Genomic DNA, 27338 nt, shown 5'->3' on the forward strand with positions numbered 1-27338 from the left:
TTCATGACCAGTTAGCCTAAAACCCAACTAACTATCGCCCCTGGAACCAAGACCCCTCCAGGGGCAGGACTCCCCCGCCAAGAATGGGTTACCCTAAACTGCCTTCGTTTGGGAGTTGGCCGCCGTTTCGCCACCAACAAGCATCGCTGGGGTCTCCGACCTTCTGCAGCTTGCCCCTGAGCAGACCCTAGATCACATCCTGCTCGGTTGTGTGGAACTCGGCCCACCTGGGGGTACCCCTGACCTTACCAACCCAATTCAAGCGACCGTGGCTTGGCTGAGGCAGCTAGTGTGTGACGTGGCGTAGCAGTGTGGGATCTCATACGCAAGAAGAAGAAGCCTAAAACCCTAAAAGGCAGTGAAATACCCTTTCAAAAGTTTAATAAAGTTAATCGAGACATATAGGTGCACTTGTAAGGTTTGTATTAAAACCAACCGATTGCAGCTACCCTCAAAATATAATTATATGAACTTTTAAAAATACTACTTTTTTATACGCAGATTTAATGAAAGAGCTCTTACGACTAGATTTTGTTATGTGGTGTTACGTTTATTTTCAATCTTGGTATTACCATTTTAGAGGGTAATTCGGGGTCTCTTTGGTTTTAACCCTGACCGTGAATTTCTTTTGTAAAAGAAAAATGTAAAAATCAGGTTGACAAATTGCGCCCTCAACGGTCATTCCCACGCCACTCGCATCACTTTTGAAGAGCGCCCTCGTTTGGTGAATATGAGAATCAACATAAACTTGCTCAGTCGTGGGGGCGTCACTTTATTCCTCATTATACCGTAGTGCATCACGAGTTAATTAAATACTCGGCAAGAAAGTAATTGAAATGTTCTTAATTGTGCAGGGTTTTGTTTTTAATGTGAAGACAGGATTAAAATACCCCATCTTGAATTTACTACTACAAACTATATTTCTGTATTGTGGACAGTACGCGCATTGGACTGTTGTGCAAATTGAATGACCGGTCGACTCTGCCCACAATCCACCGTGATTTCCGATGTATTGACTAAATTTTTCGCGTCTCGGTGTGCGAATATGTGTTAAAAATATGCGAAATGGAAACTCAAGTTGACCCAGAAGCCGAGGTGAAGAAACTTCAGAGTCTGGTAAAGAAACTGGAGAAGCAGAATGAACTCCTTCGCAGCAGAGCCGGTGGAATAGGCGGCGACAAAATCCAGACGACACCCCAGAACTCACGAGTCCGGAACAAAATGGCGATATCATCGTCACATTCCCTTGATTTGACAAACCACAGTAATGACAGAACCCCAAACAGTTTAGAAAACGGGACTACGGATAAGGACCGTGCCAATTACAGTCTTCTAGATGATAGTGTGCAGCTTTTGGACAGTGAAATTAGTGATATGATGAATGAGGAAGAAGACAGCTGGTGAGTGGAAAGTGTTGTCAAGTTTATGATGGGCGTATGTAAATCATCGTGGTTATTAGTAGGCCTAGGCCTATATGTGACTCGCAGCCCTACGACTTTTGTGGGTTCATAGTGCGATGGCTTTTTGAATACAGCCCAGTTATCAGGGTACATTTAGTAATTGACAAAATTCCACTTTCTCAATTAAATCCCCCCCCAAAAAAAAACCGTCAATGAAACTGATGCATATCTCTTTCAATATGATGACCTATGACCCACAGTATGGTTTTTAAGACCATTCCACTGACTTAAAAAAAAAAAAAAGGTTCGGTAGTCACCCGTATATGTATACTTGATGCCTGTCCATACCAAATGACTCGAAGTACTTCTCTGCTGTTGACCTGTTGGAGTTTGACAGATTCTGTCCAGTCACGTGCCTTGTATTAGACTCGATAAGCCAGCAGGTCAAACCCATAGTGATCAGTTAATATCTTGCAGGATAAAAAGGTTACTGTATATCCCTGCAGGTCACCGTTAATGTACAGGGGATACCTCAAAACTGTCACTCAGCCATACTAACTTCATTATCCCTAACAGTACCGGGCGTTGTCTGGCTTAGAGTACTCAGTCCTACAAAATACTATGTAACACTCTGAGCCTGGAAGACCTAGTGCTACAAATTACTACTTCTGGCTAGGTTTATTCCATTGTTACTTGTACAGAGAAACATGAAACCATGCATTCATAGTGCCACAGCATTGTATGGTACATTGTCTTCTCTATTGTATTTTCTGGCTTCAGAGAATAATAATGTCCTGTCCTCTTACAAGCGACAGGGCTGAGTACTACATTTTACTACTAAGTAGTACTTTGTAGCATTCGGAACTGATAGGGTTAAATAACTGGCAGTGACTTTCACTGTACGTAAGCTTCTCTTTTTCATCTTGAGCGGTGAATGAAACCTTTAAGTGCCTGTAAACTTGTTTGGGTGCTTGTGTGTTTAGAAAGCACCTTTGCAAGAGTTTGACTAATTGACCAAACTTTCTTTTGTTGTTTCTTGACATTGAGTACTTCATGTTTATGCAAATTTTAATGTTTATGTACACAAGCAATGCCATCTTCAGGCAAATTTTTAAGTCAAAGCTGTTTCAATACAAACATGTGTCACTGTGTCTTAAGACAAACAAGTATTTTAAAAAGGAAAGAGTGTAAAAGGCCCAAAAGGTGTCCCGTAAATGTACATGTACATTTATAGCCGGATTCCTCATACAAACTCTGGTTTGCTATGAATTTGTTCACAGCATATTTCAGTTGCCCTTGAAATTTCCGGCACTGCAAAATTAAAGCCTCCAGTTTGCATGAAATGACTGGATTGATTGAGTGACTTGTTTTTGGTAATGTCTGATCAGACAGGAGTTTGGAATTATATGCACCAGCAGAGAACCATATTACTCTGTAATAGTAAAAGCCAAAGGATCCGTTGGAGACGGCACCTCTCAAGAATTGAAACTGACAAGGTTTTGAAAATTTTGCCCAAATAACTGGTTTCTTTTCAAAAAGAGTGAATGATGTCCTAGCCTGTGAAGTGTCCTAGCCTGTGTGCAGTGTAGTCAAATGTGTCAGAAGAGCAGTGGTCAAGACTTTTACATTGTGTTGTGTGTATCAAATCCAAAATGCCCTTCCTGGAAAAGAAACACATCCTTTCTGTTTCCTTTTAATAATTAAAATCAAAGTCATCATTGCACAGCGTAAGCCCACCACTGAGTAAATTGGTATAAAGTACCACCTGCCAGGCACATGTAACATGATCATGGGAAATAGTACTTTAGTCACAGCAAGATATGTCTGGCAATGAATTATGAATATGATGTTGATCTAGGTCTTCACAGAATATTCATGTGACTTTGAGTAATTCACTGTCTGTGGCTATGTGCATGTACACAAGACATGAAGGTACATGTACATGTAAGTCTGCCATATGTGAGTGCGTCCATCACACATGTGACCATGGAACCACAGTGGAAGATGGGCAGTGAACTGTACAGTAAAAATACATGTACATGTATGTGAATGCATTATGTAAGGTATTCTACATTTGCAAAAATGTATGTGTACCAACATGTCACCTGAGTGTGAAATACAAAGTTCAGCTTCAAATGTGTTCTTGGAATTCTCAAAGGTGCAAAATATCCTGACTCATTCCACATTTCTGCACCCACTGTTAAAATTTTGAGATTCGAACCCTGTAGGCCAATCTCGTACGTATAGTCATTGGTACTACATCTGTAGTACTAAGCAGGATGTTATGGGTTCAACTCCCACCTGAGTAAGCTTTCAAACATTTTCATTGCGCGCTATCGTAGAGCACCAAGCCTACTTACCATTACATATGTACTTAGTGCTGAGAGATATTTCTGTACGAACACAGTGCTGGTGAAAAGCAAAACTTATGTATGGGTAATTCCGGAAATTAGGGGTCCACTTTTTTGTGTCCGTGTCACATCTGACACGATTTTGCAAGTTCAGATCACATTTTCTGATTTCCGAGAGTGATGAATTAATGCAAATTACCTGCCAAACAAGTACAGTAGTAATAGTTTGAAATCACTTCTCGTGATATTTCCATGTCAAATAGCAAAGGTCAGATGTGACAGGGACACAAAAATGTCGTACTTTTGGATACCTGATTTCTGCTAGAATTACCTGTATACTAATTTGGCTTGACATGATTACGGGCTGTGTGAAGACACCATAAAGATATTGCACATCTTTATACATACGATAATTAACAGGTGCAGTGTGTATGAAAATGTACAGATGGGGCATGAGTGTGTACATGAGAGCATCCGTGCATGCATTTGTTGTAATACAGTGCAAAAACTTGATCCTCCAAAATCCTTCGGGCGGTTTTGGAGGATGTTGAGGGATTGAGGCTGAATGGCAAAAAAAGTTCAGCTGATTTGGAAGGACGCATTTTGTCAATGTCTTGGGTTAGACTCCCCCATGCACATGTACATGTATAAATCATCCATACTGCTCCTAGATACCATTCGCACTGCCTTAACACAATGAGAGGAATTGCCAGAAGATTACGAAAGATTGAGGCAGTGGTCACCCCCTCAAAGGAACATTGTCAAGAAAGAAAAGGGGGAGTGTTCGAGGATTGAGTCTGTATCCAAGTTCTCCTTGGGGGCAGTTGGAGGTTTTTGAAGGACTGAGGATGCATGCAAGCCACAAGGGCCCGGGGAGTTAGGGTTGACGCAGACGTAATCTTCCAGATTCTTCCTGAGTTTAGCCTATTCCACCCAGAGTTGAAGAACATCACCGGCAAAGAAGAGACAGGCTAGTGGGAAGTATTTCAACGGGGTTTATGCACGAGGGGTGTACATGGAGACCTTCAACAGAAATAAGTCGCAAGTACTGTACTTGTACTCAGTGCATCCCATACTCAAAGTGCATAAACCTGCGCACACATGCATTGAGCTTCCACCAAATCACTGTCACGTCTGTGTAAAAACCATGCCCTCTCTCGTTCCTGCTCGGAGTGGATTCACTCCATCAGCAAGATGAATAAGCAGTTAATACTCTCCAATTGAGGGCCGTCAGTTGTACAGGTGAAGAGTGTTTTAAGGTGTACACGGACATGAAATTGGCCTACATAAACATGCTCGTGCACACCTGTGCGAAGTCAATTGAGTCCTTCACGCCCCAAACGCGAGCACTAGTTTGACGGGGGGGGAAGTACATGTAGTTCTCTGTCACAGAGTCTGTTCTTGATCAGGTGTGGCTTGTTGACATCAGTCGCAGCACCCAGGAGGATCAAGGGGCTCCTGAGTTGCTTCCTGTAGTAGGACCATGTCATTTCCTGTGGGCGCAACCCTTGGCCTGTAGCCTCAACTATAGATATATGCATCATGTACAGGTTTTGTAATTGAAGTATACATGAAGGTGCAATAATCGTTGCTTTCATACAAATGTTGGAGTACATGTACTTGTACATTACTTGGATGGACTTGGGTTACTAATCCTTCATTATGTAATGCATACAGATACTATGTACATGCATGTACATGTACATGTGCCTTTTTTCCCTCTCTTTCTCAAATAGGTATAGTCCTTGCATGATAAGGGAGTCAATGTGTGCTTGGTCATTCAATGGTATATTCCTGGAGCAAGTACATGTAGTTACAAAGAATCTCCTTATATGGACTTGGCACATGGGTGGCGTGTTCTGCGTGCCGCGGCGCGCACAGACTCTTGACCAATAGAAAGGGATTAAACTGTCTCGTATTCCAGGTGCCAGCACATTTTAACGCAGTGGGCGTTGTCAAATCACAGCGGGCATGATCAAATGTTTGTAAACGGTCGCATTGCACATTGTTGAATAGGGAAACTCTACGGTACTGTACATGAGTATTTATGAATGGGCATAAAAAATCATAAGGCAGTTTATGCCTTTGCTACTACGACTATTTTTGGCAGATTATGGACAGCTTTCACTAAAACTATCACAGAAGGCAAGTACATGTACATGTGTGTAGGCGCAATGGTACTTGCTCAGCATTTCAAGCTTGTACTGCTTACTGAACCCATTGTTGGACGTGTATGATCCTTAGCCATCTTCGAGACATTTTCATCCCTCTCGATCATACGCTTCAACAATTTTATTGTGACTGGCTCAAATGCTATCCTCATCCTCTTAACAAGCACTAATTCTGCTGCCTAGTTGTTCTTTACTTTGGAATTTACCAGCTCGCTATGAGTGATGGCTTAACAATGGTACGGACTGTACAACTTCGTCAACATCCGCTTGTCACCCCCTTCCTGAACAACACCCTACTGTTCCCTCTTACTCATTCCCCAGTAATCCTCACCTTACAACTTCACTTGTGGGTGCAGTCCACCAATGCGAGCCTCGTTGAAAACAGTGTAAAATCAGCATTTTTGGAGGCTCAGGAACATGCATGCCAACATCCCTCGGGTTTCTCAAACAGAAATTATCGTCTTGTCCTTCATCTTTCACTTTTCTTTTCAATTTTTTTGTGGGTTAACCAGTTATAATTTCAAGTATTTGTATAAAACAAAATCATCCCCTCAACAAAAAGGGGTAGTTCAAAAGTCTGCCTACAGGCATTATTCAAATGGCTTCCTCTACTTTCTCAGGCACATAGAACCATTTTTCAACCGTATTTTGTCGTCCGTTCTGCTCTCAGATGGAAACGCAAAGAACCAAGGGAGTTGATCCTGGCAAACATGTACACAATCTCACCATTTTGGGGCCCAACAATCTCCTTTTTCAAAAGAAACTTTGGGGGGTGCTTTTCATGTTCTTGAGTTGGGCAGAAGATGTCCACTTGAATAGACTGTATTCACGGGGAGGGGGGTCAAATTTCCGTCAGATCACCCCAAGGTAGTGCATTCATTTGAAAACGTTAAATTTAAAGGACCAGACTCTATCCTGTCATTTCATTCTGACCCCCCCCCCCTAAAAAATCATCTGGTACATGTACCATCCCAATAAGGGTTTCAAATGTATATATACATTCAGGAATACGACTGAAATTAGGTCTCCCATTTATACGGTCTATTTGTGGCTTCCCCTGGACCCCTTCACATTCATGAGCTGTATACATGTACATAGCTTGTGTTCTAAGTGCTTGTTGGAGCCAGAAAATAATGTGAAGGGTCACTCAAATCCTAAGGACTTGTTCCAAATTTCTGCGGGACATGCCCTTTAAAACTAGTTTTGTATAGAGACCTACATGCACTATGTAAACATGTGTTTGCCTATCAAACATGTACATGCACATGTATGTAGGTTCTGGTGTTTGCCAGGATTTCAAGGCTGGTCAGTCAAGTGCATTGTGATGTTGGCACTTTCAACAAAACCCCTCTTGCTGCCAGTCAAGCTGTGTAAATATTCCATCAGAATTAAGACTACTATGGGTCTGAATGAGATATGTACAGTGTACATGTACATGCACATCTCAGTGAAATCTCAGCCCATAATGTCCTTATGTGTATACATGTACATGTACTCTACATGGGGATGTACATGTACAGTAATTGCTGATGAATTTTTTCCACATTTAAGGATTTTGACGGGACGCTGAATTTTAGAGGTTAAATACTTTTTTAAATATTATACATGTACCAATAAGTGAAATGTTTGATTCACATACATTTGTAATTTAGCCGTGTGGAATTGGAATTTATACCATCAGGCTAATTCCCTATTAAAAGCCCTCAAAAATTGCCAGATTTTATTTCCGTCATTATTACATCCAGCCCTCTGGATTTTCTGGAATTTCTTTCAAACATGGCCAAAATCCCGCTCCAGATGCACTCATGTACATGTACACTGTAGGCAGTTTGGGTCATGTTTACATGTATCTCAAAACCTACATGTAGGAATGAGCCTCCTTAAAACTCAGCTTGTCATTGTTTTTTATTTACCAGGCAAAGGTGGGATTTTCAGAACCGTTCTAATAGGTCTTTAACACCCCCAAAGTCCATGTATAGATGGATGGTGTGTCATGTATGCGTGCAGTACACAAGTATCACTGCTGTGTAGGAATGTCTTTGACAATGTATCCATGTTCTTCATGGACACACATGTCATGAGTGACATTCTTCACAATGCAGGGTTCCATTCACATGCATGCGCAGTCTCTCGTCAGCATCAAGCCCACATTATCTGTCCCAGCATGCTTAGGATTCCAAGATCCTTTGAATTTTTCGGACCTACATGTACATGTAGTACACACACTGACAGGCACATGGAAACATTTTGTTTTTTTCGTGCAGTAACGTTTTCACAGGGATTGGGGAATAGGGTGTGGACTGTGTCACAGGGATGTCTGCATTAAAATGTGCTGCCACATCCTGGGTCATTACTGAACTACTGAACGCATGTCACTGACTTGTTTAAGTGTGAAGGATCTATTTATTTGAGCAAACTTGTGAGAATATACTGCACAATCAATTTGGCATTTCCGAAGACGTTAAGTACTTTTTTTCATGGCACATATTCATTGTCCGTATATTCTTTATTGTGGCACAATAGCATTTATGTGCATGTATTCCAGATAACACTTTGCTGGCATTTGCCGATTGATGTTCGGATCTGTAATTAGGCGTACATTGTACACACACCTTCTGGTAAATTTTCCCATAAGATTCTTGTCTGGGAGACTAATATTTTTGCTCTTTGAAAATGATTGGTAACCAAAAGATCTTTCTTTCCTCCAATAATAAAACTAACGAGTTGTCACTAAATAACAAGTGCACATACAGTTTAAATATTTTGTGTGTGTGTGTGTGTGTCTGTCTGTCTGTCGTCCTTGTCCAAAATCAATAAGGCAATGGTGGAACAATAAAGATGTTACTTTTAATTGCCTCTCAGAACTTGTGTGAATGCATGTACTGTACATGTACATGTGTGTGCTACAGTGCACTTTATGAGCACTTGTCATGTCAAGTACATGTACACACCGATACAGTGTGAACAGTCATTGAAATACTGCATACATTTTGCAGTGTCATCGTGGCCGTGGAAGTTCAATATTTTGCAGTGCGCATTTTTACACACAATTTATCTTAGCCGCTGCATTGTTGTTTTTTTTTGTAAATGTGCCAATATGGATGCAGTTGCAGAACTGTGTAATTTGTCCCTCTGTACATTGTTGATGGAACTAGAATAGTGTTCTAGCTGGGACCATTTTAGTGCCGGGTAAATTTTTGGATTACAAAGCCTAGTGAGCGCAGTTCTTAATGCTTTCTGATGCTTGAAATACGATCGAATTGGTACATTTAAATTTTCAGTAATATTTCAGTTCATTTTTTTGAAAATCCGTGCTGGATGGCAGGGCCAATTTCAACCCTGAGTGCCGGGCGGAAATTTGCAGTACCGGGTGGTGCCGCCCGGCGCCGCCCACCGCGGCTAGAACCCTGAACTGGAATGGGGACTTGTTGTTTATGATGAGGTACTGGCACATCTGCTCAACACATACATGTACATTGCTTCACCCTTATTATGTATGATTGATCATCACACCTGCCAACTTGAAACTATAGCACTAGTAAGTGCTTGTGCAAATTCCTATTAAATCTTGACCAACTACATCTGTATACTTATTGAATCAATACTTGACATCTAATGTACATGTATCAATTTTCATGTACATTGTACATGTACCCTGCATGTACATGTACACGCACACGTGCAAACAGTGCACCATTAAAACCTGCATACATGTACACATGTGCATATGAGTAACTCTAGAAATTAGAGTCCCTGTCACATCTGACATAGGATTTTGTAAGTTTGGAACACATTTTCTAATTTCCAAGAGTGTTGAATTAATGCAAATTACCTGCCAAACAATTACATGTAGTTTGAATTCAATTCTGGTGATATTTCCATGTTAAATAACAACCTTAGACTGTCGGATGTAACAGGGACACGAAAATGTCACACTTTTGGACCCGTAATTTTTTAACATTCAATTTGTGACTCCGTAGCAACATGCACTTGTGCATGAGTACATACGGTACATGTACATGATGCATTCTTAGTGTTTTTGTTCATTGTACATTTACATGTATATCTCAGCTGGTTTTCAATTGAACTTAATAAACTGTAGCAACAAGAGGCCAATGCAGCCTTGTGCACATGTAGATTATGTACATGTACTGTAGCCATGTACATGCACAGGTAGAAAGACATGTTGTAGAACTTCCTGCTCGAGATTGCAAAGTTGTCATGAACCTAATGGACTTCCTATGCACTCTGTGTGTGTGGTACCAGCACTCAGGAAATTTGATTGTCAGGAACCAGTGCATTAAAAACATGTAGGTGTTCATTGTACTTGTACATTGTAAGTGTAGTGGCTTTGCATTGTGTCTTGTAGCATCAGAAAGTCCTGCTTATTACTTTAATTATATAAATCTAACCAATGAATGGAATTTGTTTGAGAAAGAAATTGTAAATGTTTTTCATATTATGGATAAATGATACATGAGAATGCGTATTTTGTACCATTTGATCTCACATTGAGAGAAAGCTGCCAGCAGTGGCACAAGGCTGAATAACCTGTACACTCTTGCAACCTCCAAAATGATGTACATGTACGTGTAGGCCTAGTTAAACTGAGTTTGGTCGAGTGAAGAAACACCTGACATTTATGCAGGAACACCCCATGTAAATTCTTGTCCAGCGTGTAGACGGTCCATGGCTCATCGCTGAGTGTTGCTGCACAAAAACTGTCAGTGATGGTAGCATCATCATCTGCATGCACCCATGTGCATGACAGGCAAGCGATGCACAGGATTGCATGTATGAAAGTCAATCATTGGGCTCAAACATTGCTGGGTGTGTAATTGATTGATGAGTTCATTGTTCACTTGTTGGCAAGTCTAGTCCCGTGCCCTTATGGGGTACATGTGCTTTGAATTATAATTTCACACCCTTTAAATTAACAGTAAATGAAGCAAGAGGGTGAGCTGTGGAAAAGAGCATTTTATAAACATGTACATGTATACAGTGTACGTATTGCAACTACGAGTAGTAATAGTGTTATAACAGTATGCAGTCTGGTTATCTCCCGTGTTTTGTTTTCCATTCCCGTGGCTTTGTTGCACCTGCTGTTTTCAATATAATTGTTTTGAGTAATTCAAAAATTGCCATTATGAATTTTTTTCCCCTTTTGTCCAAGGTACTCGTATCGATACATGTACACGTATGCACGTGCATGTACCGTGTGTGTAAGGCAGGTCATGGTAGCCACGTACTTCCAAGGTGACGGTGAACTGGTTCTGTGGTATGTGTCATGGTCTATTTTTCTCATTTGTCACCTAGGTTATATGTCTCCCCTTTAAGAGTGCTCACACCCGAAGAGCGGTCTGTCAATGTCTACGACTGGATTCGGCAGGATCTGGATCACCCCAGCGATGAAATGGAATCAGCCAAGAGGTCGCTGCAAGCCAAACTGGATGAACTGGCAAGAGGTACCAAGAGTAGCCTGACGGGGAGGGATGGATGGGGGTTGGGAGGGGGGAAAGGCTTGGAGCAGGGAGGGGAAGGGCAGTCTCTACAACTGAGCTCCCCACCCCTGGCACCACTGTAAGAATGCCTCCAGAAATGCCATTGAAATGTGTTTTACCGAAAATCAAAGAACTTTTTCCAGAACATGTTGTACGTGCAGATATTTTAAATTTTTCATTTAATTTTTTTGTCACAATTTGTTAGAAAACTTCTTTTCCCATGTACTGGGGGGATGCAGATATTTCCTTTTTAAAAAAGGTGCTGAGAAACTTAAAACATAGGAAATTTGCCGTTTCATGATGCTGTTCAATAATTTGCCCTTTGGAACTTCATTTACTGAAGATGTAAATGTAGGCCTACAGTTAGTGGGGTTCAAGTCTGCGCTTACTCGTAGGTGTACATGCCGATAACGTCAGAGACATTAGCACTGACTGGAGGTCCGTTATTGCCTATCAGTATCCACCCAGAATCCTCACTCATCCTGGCCGCCTCATTTTTGTCTTGGCACTATTCCCGTGCTTTATGGGGCATCTGAGGCATCTGGCCTGTCTGGTATGTCTTCCCTGCACTTGACGTGCCAGCCCCAGCAGATTGAAAATAAACACTTATAGACCGGGGCCCCCCCAGATTATGCCAGTGATTTTCCCGGGAAAATGTTAGAGGGAGAACCGCAGCCTTGCGCCTGTCTTTTATAGGATGAAGGAATGACAACAGAGGTGTGGCCTGCCGCTCAACTTTAGACATACTGCCGGTTTACTTACATTGTATATAGACTCAGTCAGTGCAAGTTTTATTACTTGACTTGAGATTTCAAAGGTCAATTTAATTAATATTCTTACCCAGGATTGCTCTTACAAAAGGAATCAAATATGTCTTTAGCAAGATCCGCATTCTAATAGGGGAAGTGGATCATGTCATAGCATCTGTTATCTTATCCTACAAACATATTTTCCGTAACGAGCATCATCTGCATCACGTACAATGAGACATGTTTGTCGTGTTGATCACGTATATTTTCAACATTTCCAGTAATTGCAAGCTGCCCTTTGCCCTAGTTTTCCATGTATTTCTGCTGTGAACCTTCCTGAATTCTCTGAATCTCCACTGTGCACGAACTCTACGTTGCATCGTTTGCACTTGAACTTTCAAGGGACAACCATTGATAAGCAGCACCCGCAAACTCTTACAAACCTTAGGTTAGATTTTGACGGATCTTGGAAGGTATGGGTTAATTGTCAGATTTTAACATATTGTCCCTCTGTTTTTTTTTTTACCAACCAACAGCACAACGAAACAGCGTGGGAACCAATTCCCTGGTCATTAAACAGCCAGTGATGGTTGATGCATCGGTCGGAGTAGGTCAGTAACACGAGTACAAGGTTGCTTGGCATGAAAGAGTTGGTATTTTAACCCTAACAGCCCTAAATACTACAGGGTTCTTACTTAGTGGTAAAATGTCGTACTCAGTGCTGTTGCTTGTAAGAGGACATGACCTTATTGTTCTCTGAAGCCATAAAATACAATAGATTTGACAATGAACCATACAGTATAGTATGTACCATACTATGAATGCATGACTTTATTGTTCTCAGTACGAGTAACAGTGGTGGGTGCCCTAGCCAGAAGTAGTCATTTGTAGCGCTAGGTCCTTCAGGCTCAGACTACTACTTAGTACTGCAAGCCAAATTGTATGCAGAAGTGTTGGGGTTAACAGATGAAACTGGAATGATGCATCTTCTTGCCAGTCTCCGTTGTCAAGTCTGCAACAGCTACTGTGCATAACTTTGTTGCTGTCTGCTTTGCCACACCATCAGACTATTCACCTGTCATGCCTGTTGCGAATTGGGGTGATTCTTTTCTGTCTCTGTGCCTCATTGGCTCACATGGACACTACTGCCCTTATTTTCTGTTTCCCCTGATATATCAGGCCTCAAATTTCATTTTTTTTAGGGCACTGCCATTTGGCATTGGTGAACTGGCTGAAATAAAGGGCAGTAATGCCAAACGTGAGGGCATTAATGCCATCAGCGTACCAAAGTTAAGGGCATTAATGCCATCCCAATTTTTTTTATATCGCATGAAAATGTTTCCGGTCTAAGAAAATGTTGGATACGCACAGAGCGCGCCGTATTAGACCAAAAAACTGCTCGGACAAAATGTCATAACACAATCAATGTTGTTCTGCCATTACCATCTTTTGATCTGCCGTATTGTATAAAAGCTAGAGTTGTAACATGCAGTGTCAGGTGTCGAAATACACCTTTTTCCTGGTCCTACCAGAACCGCACGCGTAGCCGCATAGAGCAATCCTTGTTCGGAAGCGGGCCATGACAATTTTTTTGGTTTTTTGTGTTCTTGTTTGTTTTTTTTAGTTTGCCCATTGGGGCAGGCCGTGTCGAACATTTGCTTGTTTTCCAACCACCATGATTAAACTAAGGCCTACTGCATACATGCGTGGACACGCGTAGACAATAGACCTAGCCGTAGCTCTGAAAGCCCATTTCGGACACGGCCTCAGTCTAACAAGTTCTTTGTGCTCTTTCTCTCATGAACAGGCCGACTAGAATCCTCCCCATCACCCTCGCCGACCTCTGTCCATCCGGGGGCCAGCGCACCCACCCACTTCCCTTACCAGTCCTCGACCACGCCCAGGACCAAGGGAGAAGCGGAGAGACGGGAGAGGGAGAGGCGGATCAGTGGTGACAGGAAATCCAGCGAAGAGCTGGGCTACAGCAAGCTGGAGGATGTCACCGACGTGCAGATACTAGCCAAGATGCAGGAAGAAAGTGGGTTACAAAAGGGTTTTATCAGTATCCAACCTTCTCATTTGTCAAACCTTCCTGAATCTTATGTAGAATTTTCAATGAATTTTGACGGTCGGTGTTCAATTTACACGGATGTGCACGGAAAATGCAGCCCAATGCGGCTAATTTTTTTGTCACCACAAAAAAGGAATGACTTAATAGCCCGTGCCCGTTGGTCAAAAAAGTGGACCCTGTATGTCCCCTAACCCACAAGATTTACGCCCATGCTTAAAGGGGTGCATATGGCCTAGTCATTAAGGGTTGTGACTCCTGATCAGAGGGTCGTTGTTTAGCCCGTCCATTTTATTATGCTATGGAAAACTTGTATTTTGGGTCTAAAATGGTCAGACCCCATGCGATGAAACATTAAAAGAGGTGCTACAAATATCAAAGCATAAGAAACCTTATTTTATTTCAAAAGCCCAACACTTCAACATGACAAATCAGGCTTTACATTTTGGGGATTTCCAAGAATTGAACATCTTAAATAACACTTGTTTTGTTTGGTCATGGAGAAGTTGATAAGTTTTGTCCATTTTACAAAATTGTTGAGTTTCCGTTTTCAGGTTTGCGACAAGCCATGCATCAATCCCCCTCCAACTCCCCACGGAGGGCAACCACGGGCGTCTCGCCGGCCTCGTCCGAGAATACCCTTCACAAGCCAGCTTCGAGGACCAACAGCCACGGCAGCAATGCGGACAAGGACGAAGCCCACGAAGCCCATGTGGAGGCCAGTACCAAAACATCCACTGTGGTGCGGAGGAGGCCCTCGCTGGAGAGGATGAAGAAAGGCGAAGGTAGGACGATAGGGCATGCAGCAGTGAGTGATGGGCCGGTCTGAGTTACTTGGCTGTGACTTGATATTACACACAAATCTGTGGCATTGGCTTCAGATAATTTCCATAGAGCGATGTGTAATTTCAAGCCACAACCAAGTAATCTGGACATGACCATGTTTGACACACCTCGAAACTGATATTGTTCACTTTTGTCATAACTGAGTTCCAGGACACGGCGTGTTTCAACTGTTTCCTCTTGTATTCTCGTTCCATGAGTGTCAGGACCATACACACGTTGTACGATGCTTTGGGGACTTCTAAGTTCGTTGGGTCACAAGAAAGTTCCACCACAAAGTCTAAATTTTCCCCATCAAGGAAACTGTCCTCTCAATGTGGTGCCAGTCAGTCATATTTTTGTGTGTTGTATGGCCTTGAGAATTGTTTATCATACATTCACCCTGTCCTTTGGGATTTCAAACACGTGCATTCATTTCATTGGTTCCGACATGTAAAACGATTCAAATGCCATTTCGTTAATTGTCATCATCACGGTCAGTCATGGAGGGTCACCTTAACTTGCAGACGGATCAAATACACTTCCCCTCTGCTAGCTTTTCATGCATCAGTCTTTGGAAAAAACTGAATACAACCAGCATGGTTTGCTGCACCGTAGCTTTTGCCCCTCCCGTTCTGAGGAGTTACCATCCCAGTTAAACTCATGTCCCCTCCCCCCACTAAACCATTGATCTGCTGCTGAAATGCAGCTGCCAGGTTAGATGTGGCTTAAAGTGTCCCCCTTGAAGAGCTCATTTGTCAAAATCTAGTTTAGAACCTTAGTGTGATGACTCCATTTTTCATGTCCACGAATGGAAAAGCAGTCCAGTTCCCCCCTGCATATTGGACACCAACTTCAACCTCGCCAGTCATATTTACATCAGTTACTTGTACTTTTTTTTTTTGGCATTCGATTGGAACCATGTAAACCATTTTCCCACACAACTAAATGCCAGACTTATCTGTTACCCATCCTGGACCTGCCTGCCCCTTCCCCTCTTGCTACCCTTTCTCACCACCCCTTGCCCTCAACCCTGTCTGCCATACAGGGGATACTCGTAGATATAGTTACGGAGCAAAGATGACGCCCAATCATACTTCAGACAATGGGGACAGTATCACTATTGCCGAGTTGCAGAAACTCGCCCTGGGTAAGTGTGGGCGTCCGAGGGGTGTTGTGTCTTGTGACCTGCATGCATGGATGTGACCTCTGCACTTCTGGAGTGAAAGTCAAGCATCCCTCGGGATGTTGGGCTGACGTGACGATGTACAGATGGTTCAGCACAGGAACTCCAGCGTGACAGTAACAGCTTTAACAAACAGCATGGCAATTTTTTTGCTGAATAGTACATGAGCAGTACGTCCTTGAGTAAAAGAAATGTCATTCAGTCATCATATTTCCTTTAACCAGGGGTGGGATTTGTCAGGATTGTTCTCGATCTTAGGATTTTGTCACCATACTTTTCTGATTTCAGGATTTTTCAAACAGTCTCTCTTAAAATCTGGAAAATCCTGTTTTTACCAGTAAGGTGTTTGTGTAAAAGTTGACTTCAGGCAGACAGAAATATCGACCATAGACCCTACACTGCTGTGGGGCCCACAAAGCTCCAATCTCACCCCTGTTTACCTCATCAGCAAGCACCGTCTATTAAATATGCACCATATTCAACTCAATTCCAAACATTTGACCTTCATTGAATCAAGATGAATGTGCTGTTTTGAGTAATTTCATGCCGGACTTGCCAGATCTTATGTAAGTGCACAGAGCTCTGTATTCATGAAAAGTTTTGTTTTTATTCGGGTGACTTGAATCAAAGTCTTGTGATAATTGAGTTGTTGTGGGTCTGTGATTGTTGCAATTTCTATTGACTTCCGATTTTGTGTGCTGAATAATTGTGACTACTGTTTCTCCTTTGTTAAGCTTGGCTGTATTCTTTGTGTGGTTATGTCGATGTTTATAGGATAGAAGCAGTTTATAAAGCTTGTCATGAATCATGATGGTCCCTAACATTCGCTGACATTTCTATCACACAGAGAGGCAAGCAGTTCACAAAGGTAGCCTACCAAATCTCAATCGGACCTACACCAAGGAGACCAGCAGCCCCCCAAGTGCTGCTCCCCAACCGATGCCCAGCACCACGACCACCCCTACCAGCACCACCCCGGCCACCAACCACTCGGACCCCACTGAGACAAGACTGAAGCACCCCACTAGCCCCTCGCCCACCCGCTCCCTGCCAAGCCCGGGCAAGGCCAGCGGCCTGAAGCAGCCCTCGCCCAGCAAGATGCGCAATGCCTCTCCCCAGCGCAGCGGTATACCGGTCCGGTCCAGTGCCTCGGCTGAGCGGAGCGGCATCCCCAGGCCTCGCTCGGCCGTTCTCTCACCACGGTCGCAGATGCTTGTACCTGGAAATCGGAGGTAAGAAATCCAAACGGGTCTGCGATCGTTCAACAGCATTTTGAGTTGATTTAGTTTCTTGTTTACAAGTTATTCCAAAAATCAAATTTGCTTTAATGATCAGGGGAAGAGGTTTACAGTTAAGGGGTTTATTAAACCATTTTCAAACCAGACTGTGACCAAGTTTTCCCGAAAACATATGTTACTTCAAACATTACCATTATGGTAAGTGAAAGGTTGGCTTTCTAAACAGGGTTTCCAAACAAGAAGAAAATGAATTAGTTTTGATTTTTTATCTTACTTTTTTTTAAGGGGGTGGTGTGTACTTTGAAAAGCAACAATGTACAGTAACAGTATTTTTACTGTGACAGGCCTTTTCACCGATTACAGTAACACTGTATGATTGATTCTTTGGAAAAAATATTTTTGGTGATGAAATCAGCAAACAGAAAAAAAGCGTGATATCGCTGGCATGCTTCCATACAGTTGAGATAATGTCATGTGAAAGTTGTTTGCATGTTGCTGTGGTCACTGTTGTGGAGTTGCTGTGGCAAGTTAGACGGTACACGGCGTAATTAGGATTTTTTCAGAGCATTCTGTGTGCTGTGTATATGTCCCAGTAGCCTGCTTGTGACAGTATCTTTTTTTGAATGAGTTGCTCACAAGCATGTTCAAAGTGTACGTGTGCCTTTGTGTACCGAGAGCTGGGTAGTGCCCAACACGGCTTTGCCGGTGGGGACTTGATGTGATGCAGATTGCCCATGTGAAATGCTTAAACAGTCTTTTTAACGACTAGACGACAAGTGGTGAACCATTGCTCAGTTCATCTTAGACGACAAGCTTTTTTTACTCTGGATATTTTTCAGCCATTGCACATATTGTTTGTACACATTCCGTCAGAGTGGCTTCAAAGTGTAGACAACACGGTTCCAAACTTACTTTATAATCTGTATAACTCACCTCAAAGAAACAGTCTCTGTGCAAACAAATTCTTACGTTGTATTGCAGAAAATCTGAAGGTCTTATTTTTGAAAATTGTGCTGCGGAAGATCCACGGTGTTGTTGTAAATGTACAGTAGAGTAGAGCACGTCCTGCATGCGAAGCTGAATCTGCTGAATTGGTGCGAAGCATGCTTTATACATGTACAGTGTTGCTGTTGAACTATGACAGGAATTTTTTTCTTTGGCTTTTGTGTGTGTCATGTACATGTACTCAAAGGGTTCCTACATTTATACTCCGTCAAAATTTAAACCGATAACAAAGATATACATATATGTACCAGAAAATTATGTGTTACTACTTAAGAGCTTTAAACATTGTTTAGAGTAGCTTTCTTGTTATTTTTCAAACTATAATCCTTTTTTTTCAAAAATGACTTTTACAGTTAAAGATCATGTGTAAAAATCCATTTGCCATTAATAGATTCTTTTTTGTAGAAACACTGAAATAAAAAAAAAGAGGAAAGCAGAGATGTAAAACTATCTTGCAAGAATTGTTGGCAGATCAAATTGATATGAACCCGTCAAATTTGTTCTTGGTGAGGCTGCCTGGTAACATTCAGTTTTATGTGAGAATGCGTGTACAATGTACATGTCTGTGGAAATGTCCCTTGGGCCTGGTCACATTTGCACAAAGTACTTGTACAATGGTATGATTTATTGCTGTAAAGTTCAGATGAAGCACTGGCCCCTGAGTTCATGAAATTCGGAAAGCAAGAGGTGAAAACTGAGCCCGAAAATACAGATGTGTGAAGTAAGACAGTTAGAAAAAGGAAATCAACTCCATTTACTGATCTTATACCAGTATTTTAGAAATGGAGGAAAAAAACAAGCAGAGATAACTGGCATGTACAGTTGCATGAGCATGCCTTGCATCTGTTGGTCGTTTGTGAAAATATCTTTCTGCAACTGTCGCTAACAAAACCTGAGTGCAATGTGAGATAGCCATTCTCTTTCCAGAGGAGACAGTCCAGCAGTGAGGGATCCTAGAGAATCTCAGCAGTCAGAATGGTAACCCGTTGGCTGATAGATCGCCAGTGTGGGTAGCCAGGTGATTCTTACATGTCAGATCTTGATGTCTTTGTGCCGTGTCTGTGTATTTTTTTACTTTTATGTAAGCCTTGGACTATCCCAGTTGGAAGAAAACGCATTAAGGTTTGAGTAAAAGGCATATACATGTACATGTATGCTAAGGTTCTTCCCAAACAGCGTCAGTGAGCATACTACTTTGTGTGTTGTGAGACAGCTTTCGACCCCCCAAAATGCTAAAACTTGCTTTGATGGGGCTCAAGCCACATACCTTTGCTTTCTTGTCGGGTTAGCTGGCTGCTTTGAATCTCATATACCAGCAGATATCGCAGTCCGTGATAACACACAGCGGTTAAAATACATGTCAAGACGAGCTTGTGATGCAGATGTGTTTTTGCAGTGAATATTGAGCACCAAGGATCACATTTACACAGAGAATCAAAAAGATCTTATCTTACTTTAGCACTTTTATAAACCAAAGAGAGATCAACAAGAACGAACCTTCCTGACTGGGACAGCACAGAATTCTTGAGTCACAGTCAAGTAGTGCACATGTACAATCATTATAGGACTGAAAAATCAGTCTTCCCCACAGTCCTCAGACTCACAGCCTCACACAGACAGAAAGCAACAGAGCTGACCACTGAATCTGTGATGTTAATATACACTCACTGACACCCGCTGAGATTTGGTGTCAGAAGCGCGCTGTGTCAGGGACCATAGTTAACTGGAAGTGATACCCTGGATGAGCAGATACTCAGCAACTAACAAGCTCCTTGATACTAACAGAAACAAGTGCTTGCAGCCTGCAGTAAACTAACTTGTAACACAATCGGAGGATGCAAACTTGTTTGGTTCTTAAATCTGGAAAAACACAGGAAAAAAGACAATTTAGATGACTACGTCGAAGTGTCAGGGAGCAATCCTTTCAAAGATAGACATTGTATTTATCAAATCTTGCTTTTATTCCTCCCTGTATTTTACCATTTAAAGTGTATAGAAACGTACCCGACGAAGTGGCTAGTTTTAACATCTTCAGGATACTGTTGTGATTACAATGTAGTTGCTTCAGGAAGTAGACGTTTTCATCTGAAACATTTGCAGAGACATCGCAGAAATATAGACAGTATTACATATAGTGAGATTCATTTTATAATAAAGAAGTTTGTTTTATAGCTGTAACTAGCTTCATGTACGCAAATTAATAGTGATATAATATTTGTTTGCAATAGCGAAAACTACGCACGTAAAATTAAAACGAAAGCAGGGTCAATCAAAATTTTGAAATTAAAGCGACTGTCTTTCACTGAAGTAATTTATGTTTGAAATCTACAGGTAACTTACTTATGAATGCACTCCACAAAATGCCAGTTAGAAATCTTTCTTTAATTTCAATTGATTTTCATCCAGCATTGGGTAAAAAGCACACCACGGCCATACCTGTGTTCGGTTGTGTTTGCTACCAATAAATACAACTTTTGTTTAAAGTTTCCCAGTTTTCAATCGTGAGGAAATACGCAGACTCATTTGAGAAAGTCTACATGACATGACAACGTTGGCCAGTAGAGAGGTTATGCGTATGAATGGAGTACAGTTCTCATAGTAGAACCGTCATCACTTTTGTGTGGTCTTGTGACGTGCAAAACTCGCCACCGGCAGAAGCTACACAAGTACATGAATATACGATGACACATTCTGCTTGCCATTCGTCTGTGTGAAACGCACAATAAATATTCAATTATCAAACATTTCTGTGTCAATTTGCAGCCATGTGTGATGACACTGAAAAGCAATCAATTTCTGATATGGTACAAAAATGTGTCACTTGTCTGCGTATCAAGGCAGTGCACATGTAAGCTGGAGAATAAACCCTTCATCAGAGGCTTTCCTGTTGTAAATATACATTTGTAATGGTACCAAATATAAGGAAGTCAAACAACAAATTGGCAGGCAAAAACAGTAAACACGTGTGTCGGTTCATGAGTGTAACCTCTGCAGCTAGCTCCAATGCGTACAGAGTATATGTAACTTCATTGTATCTACTAACGCTTATGCCATTATTTTGTCACTTATATATTGATTGTCGTACAATAACCATCATACTTCTCCCAAACTTTACGTTTACACATTTATCTAATACCTCAAACTAACACCAAAACTTTTTTCTTTCCTTCGCTGCTGTCCTTGCCTATCTGGCTCTGTAGCTCATTAACAATGCCAAGGAGATCGACTAAGTCAAAGGATGACGCCTGGAAAGATGGCTGCTATTGAAGACGTCTAGATGATTTCTTGCAGTTCTTTCTTCCTTTGGTGTCGACAACAAAGTGATTCTTGATCTAACCCAGCAAGAGCAAAAATAAAGTTGGATCAGCTTATTTGTGATGTAATCTGTGATTTTCCCCTGATAGGGTGACAAAAAATGGTACATTGTAACGAAAAACGCCAGTTAAAAAAAATCAGGTGTTTGTATTGTTGGAGCCATGTAAAAATCTTTTTTTTTTCAGCTCATTTCTTTCACTGTGGAGATTAGTGAAAGATCTCAGTGTCAGCTTCTGTGCTGAATAGCAGACATAAACCTGAACATGCTGATCATGTCAGAGGGTTTGAGCAGGTTCCATCATTTGTGGTTTTGGAGGGATTATGTTTACAGTGGTAGTCAATTGAAACACCAGCCTCCCGCTGTAAACATAACCCTACCAAAATTTCCTGAATGGGGGGGGAAGTTTAATAAAACTGTCGGGGGAAAGTTAATCAACCTGTCGTCTAGACTAGAGTTTTTAAGGAGGAGCTGCTAAGGAGCTGCTAAGCAGACAAACTAAATGACTACCAAAAATATTTGCTTCACAGAACAGGTTCCCAACCTGAATGTATCGTCATTCTACTCACTTTTAACTTGATCTTCAGCTGATTTTGCCTTGCAGAAGTTTCTGCCAGGCAGCTCCAGGAATTTGGGCCCTGGTCTCTAACATAATGTTGCAGAAATCTTCTTACCTACTTCACATAGCATAGTTAAGCCTACTGCAGCTTGCTATAAATATACTGACCATAAGGTGTCTTAACTACTGACTTTTTGAGTTGACTCCCTATTTTATTTTTTTTTATTTGAGAATTCCTTCATTTTGAGCTAGCCATAGTTGCTTTAATGCAATAAAAAGTTCAAATTAACAATTTTTTTTCCAAGCATTTTCTTGCAGCATGGGAGTTCCACAAAAAAATTTCAAATTGTAGTGAAAGGGTCGGGTCAATTTAAAAAATAGACAAAAATAATATAGTGCCAACATAAATTTCCTTGCCAACCTTTCGGTAATCGTATTTAAGCTTTGAAGCAAGTAGGAAATAATATTTGTTCTCAGAAGTTCCTTTCCTTTTGTGTATTGCTGCTCATTTTTAAATATCTTAATCAGTACCAAAAAACATTTCAACTTGCAGTTCATTCTTTGGGTATAAAAAAAGCAACTTATTTGGTGTTTTTTTAATTGATATTGAAAAAGCTAGTTCTGTTTGCAGTAACTTGTTCAAACAAGCTACAGTATCAGGCTTTGCTTATTGCCATTGGATACGTCTTATCAGTCTTAATCCTGCAAGAATGACCAAGATAAACTTTAACGTCATAATTGCTAATGCTTAAAAACCACTAAACACTAACATTTTGATGCAAAGTGAAGAAAGGGTGTATTTTGGTCATAGAAGTTGGTTATCTCTCTCATTTCTAAGTACAGAATAGTGGAGGTAAATACCGTGCTGCTCAAATGATCTCTCTGTCTTTTAATATCAGTAAACATAAAGTCCATTCACAATCCATGTAGTATTTTGTTATTCCACTGACAGTCAAATATTCAAAAGACGAGGCTGACAAGTTCGCACGTTCCTAACGGCATAAAACTTACAGCAGAATTCATTCTTCAAGGCTCTGTTAACGGTCACCACTAAGGTGAGAAGGTCATGTTAAATACTGTATAAATTAAAAGAGTGTATAAATGCCGTATGGCTAAGTGTGTGAGACTGCAAATATGTAAAGACCACGGAATATGCTGTTCTCTTGAAGTGAGCCGTAGAATGTAATACTTGAAGTGTACATGTTAGCTTACAGTGACACTCAGACTAGAAGTAGGAACTTGTTAATACTAAGTGAACACCTGCAGAATTTCTGTATGCATTATCTGTTGAGCGAGTTCAGCATGATGGGCCACTGGATATAAAGCGTCAAAGTTGAAGTCTGTATTTTGGAGACAGGCAGTTTCAACTGCTGGGAACATTTTAACAGATTTTCCACAAAACTGTGTAATTTAAATTGTACTTCAAGGGCAAGTGAACTTCTTTTTTTGCACTTATGGGGTTTGTAAGAGATGTTGCTATCAACTTTTCATGGCTCCGAGCTACACGTTATCTGTGAGAAATGATTCACTACAGATTTGTTACAGAACCTTTGATACAGGATTGTAGTTGAGTCTACCACTTATCCGAGTCAGAGTGTCAGAGTCCTCACAATATGTTTCCATGCCTCAAAAATAGCATGAATAATGAATGGGCATGCATCAGGTACTCATAAGTCAGGTACTGGGTTTCATTTATGATCAGTAATTGCAGACATGAACAAAAAGAGAACTGATATTCTCATTTGTTTACAGTGCAGTAATAATTTTTCTTAATCTAGTATTGTACCCCAAACAATTTACCAAACACTTTTCAGGACATCAAGACTACATGAAAAGTAAGAAGAGTAACAATGTTATCTAAAGAAACGAGTACATTGTACAACGGAGCAGGTATGTATGTCATGTTTGTCGTTCAATAGGAAAGACATTGTCAGGTTGGAAATGATACAGAGCTACTGTTGCAGTTTTCCCTTTATTTGCATATTTTATGTTGAAAGGGTGCTGAGGATGCAAAACAGTTATTTTTTGGTGGACTCAAGGCCAGGTCCTTGAGTCTTTTTGCTCGAGTATGAGTCGAGAAAAAAAGAGGAGAAAATAAGTCTGAGTCCTTTGAAATACGTGTATGTACATGTACTTTGGTCCAACATGCGCAACACTACTTTGATATTAACTGTTGAAAAGTTGGACATTTAGATGTGTATATCACACCTGATTACATTTGATGGTTAAGTGCTGTGGTGACATGCACCTTAAGTCGGGTGCATTTTGTACAACAGTAATTCCTTTGGCAGACATATAGATTGAAATGGTAATAAGGAATTTATGCATACTATGACTGTGATTGTTGGACCTGCATCAATCCTTAACTTGTGGCACCAGGCAGGATAAAAAGTCTTAAGTCGCAAAACATTGAAATGTAAAAGTAGAGTCTGCATATTATTTGAGCGAGTGTTCAAACTTGAAATTGCCTTGGGATTGGGTTAGCTACAGCACAGATGAGATTCAGTACAAGTGACCTTTTCCAAACTGATTCAGGAGGTCTGTTGAGACAACACAGATTGTTAACTTATGCACACTGTTACTGCGAAAGCTCTTTAAAGGAAAAATCAACATAATCACTCAGAATTAAAATAAATTCTCTGGCACTCATGCAGTCAGTAAGGAGCAGCTATATTCACCCTTAAATATTAATCACCGAATCCAGAATTGCCTTGATCAAAACCTTTCCATAATGCAGATAATGTTTTCTTAATATCTGATTTGGTCAACTTTCTTCCTGACCACTAAAAGGAACCGGATTGTTCTCGTAGGTGTTTAGTTTCATCGTAATGGTGACAATCATTTGGAAACTGTAGAAAGTGTACAAAAAGAACATCTTTCTGTAATCTTTTTTTGCTGAAAAATGTCAGTTTCAAACAGGTGAATTTTTCAGTCCAGCCATCAGGAAGAGGTTACAACCTGTCAATCTCATTTTCCTTGTGAGAAGCTCACAGTCAGTGTTTCCAGCTATGCAAAAAGCTTCAACTATATAGATTCCAAGTCCGCTATTAAGTGATCATCTCTAGTTTGCCAAATCCTTCAAAAAATCACTGCTTTGGGTGTCTTATTAGTCCACCACAAGTCTCTCCAAAATATTGATGGATTTATAATTTGGTTCCCCCATTATGAATTCAAGAATTTGATTAAGTATGAAAGGGACGGATTTGTTCCAGCATTTTAATGATAGCGAGAATAAAATCAACTAGATAAGCGAAAGCATGTTGGTGTTTTAGTTTTAGTAGTTGTAAATTTATTTCTGCTGAACTCTATTTATCGTGCTTTTTCATATCATGACATTGTGTATAATTTATTATGTACAAAGATGTACAGAGTGTAATTTATACTTTCTGTGAGTTGAACAATGAGGAAAACTGTGAGTTTCCTTTTCACTTTATTCTCAGAATCAGAACAGTACCAGACTGTTTGCCCTTGTGGTTTAAGTTTGTTCCATTTTTTTAAGCAGATATAATTTGTGATGTGATTTTGGGGTTTGCTGTAATAAAAGGGTTTTGTTATTCTTACAGTGTCGTTTTCATTTTTACAAAACTGAATTTCTATTTTTATTTTGAAGATTGTTTTTAAAATTGCCGAGTTAGGAAAATAGGCCCATGCAGCAGTTTTTGTCAGAGACTTTATGCAATGGATCTTTTCATCCATGTTCATTTCAAGAATGTCATTGTACGCAATTCGATATTATTGGATTATGGTTTGCTTTGGGTCATGTGGCCCATTTCAAGCTTTGTGGAACTGGGTAGTTATGGTCTTCCCTCCTCTTGGTTATTTGATCTGTTTCTGCTGTCCGAATTTTTGTCTTTGAGGGATGTGCTTTTCTTTTTTGATTTGATAAAACAAGCATCCTTTAGCTTGGGAAAAAGTCTTGGCTTTTTTTCACAGACGAAAGTGTATTTGTTCAAAAAAAATGTACCATAACGTATTAAAGTAACATACAGGTCAGTAATTTTGTAATGGCTATCTGTCGCGAGTATTTACGTAAGGATACAACTGGCTAAAAATGACTTGTGATTGTTTGTTGCTGTGGAACATTTTGAAAACTAGGGTTTTTTATAAATATTGACGATTAATATGACCAAAGGAGTAAATTTGTTTGGGCGAGTATGGAGAAAGTAGTTGAAAGCGGGTCTGAATGGGGGATATGTACCCATGGATGAATGTTTATTATTATGATTGGAGCAAAAACAGGAACATATGGTGAAAACAGTACATTCATATCCAGTAGACTTGCACATTAATGACTCACAACATGATATGATCAGTGGTAAACAATATTGTTCAGTTGAGCTTAATCAGTCAGCTTAGTTACAGTCAATACAGACACATCATGCACCATTTTTCCTCAATAATGGGGCATTCTTGAATTGTTGGAGAAATTATTTTGCCTAATTTTGTTTGGAATTCTGGCATTGAGGCCTTTGAAATTTAAATGCCTGATTTAGCTTCTTTTCACCCAAAATGATATTTCATCGGACTATTTTGTAATCTACTTTAAAATTTAAATTCTTTTAATGAAAAAAATGTCTTCAGTGTGGAAGCGTATAGTCGCAAAAATGAATCATGCAAAATAGATGTGTACAATAATTGAATATGGGTACATCTTTTTTGTTCTGCATGTTTTGTTCGAAGTTAATATTGAAATAAAATCAAGTGAAAGACAGCAACGTTTCTGGTGACTCTGTGTTACTGTTTTGATGAGTTGGCTGTGGGGATCATGGGAAATACTTCAACATGTAAAGCTAAACATAGGTATTTTAATGTTAAATTTCAATTACAAACTTTCTGAATCTCTTTGGTTATTTTCCGATTATTTTTCTGCTCACACCCTATGCTTCTCGACATGTTTGTGCTTCTCCAAAAGTGAATTATCAAGAAGCCTTGTACTTCATGACATTATGGGGTTATTTAGTTCAGAAAAACTGAT

General features: G+C 40.5%; 1 protein-coding gene across 4 annotated transcripts; it reads left to right on the top strand.

Moving 5' to 3' along the window:
- Nucleotides 1-20: 20 nt before the first annotated feature.
- On the top strand, nt 21-27078 carry LOC110976113 (SLAIN motif-containing protein 2-like). Of its 4 annotated transcripts, XM_022229124.2 has the most exons (9): nt 21-1400; nt 11239-11387; nt 12709-12783; nt 13980-14210; nt 14795-15025; nt 16111-16212; nt 17096-17480; nt 19419-19509; nt 21692-27078. In XM_022229124.2, exons 1-8 carry the CDS (start codon nt 1066-1068, stop codon nt 19471-19473), a joined length of 1563 nt encoding a protein of 520 aa, XP_022084816.1. In that variant the 5' UTR covers nt 21-1065; the 3' UTR covers nt 19474-19509; nt 21692-27078. The 4 variants fall into 4 exon arrangements, with proteins under 4 accessions (XP_022084816.1, XP_022084815.1, XP_022084814.1 ...); XM_022229123.2 differs by having other exon boundaries at nt 19419-27078; XM_022229122.2 differs by lacking the exon at nt 19419-19509.
- The last annotated feature ends 260 nt before the right edge of the window (nt 27079-27338 follow it).

Source organism: Acanthaster planci, linkage group LG02 (genome assembly GCF_054643075.1).
Source record: "Acanthaster planci isolate LZ-2023a linkage group LG02, COTS_SCS, whole genome shotgun sequence".
NCBI lineage: Eukaryota > Metazoa > Echinodermata > Asteroidea > Valvatida > Acanthasteridae > Acanthaster > Acanthaster planci.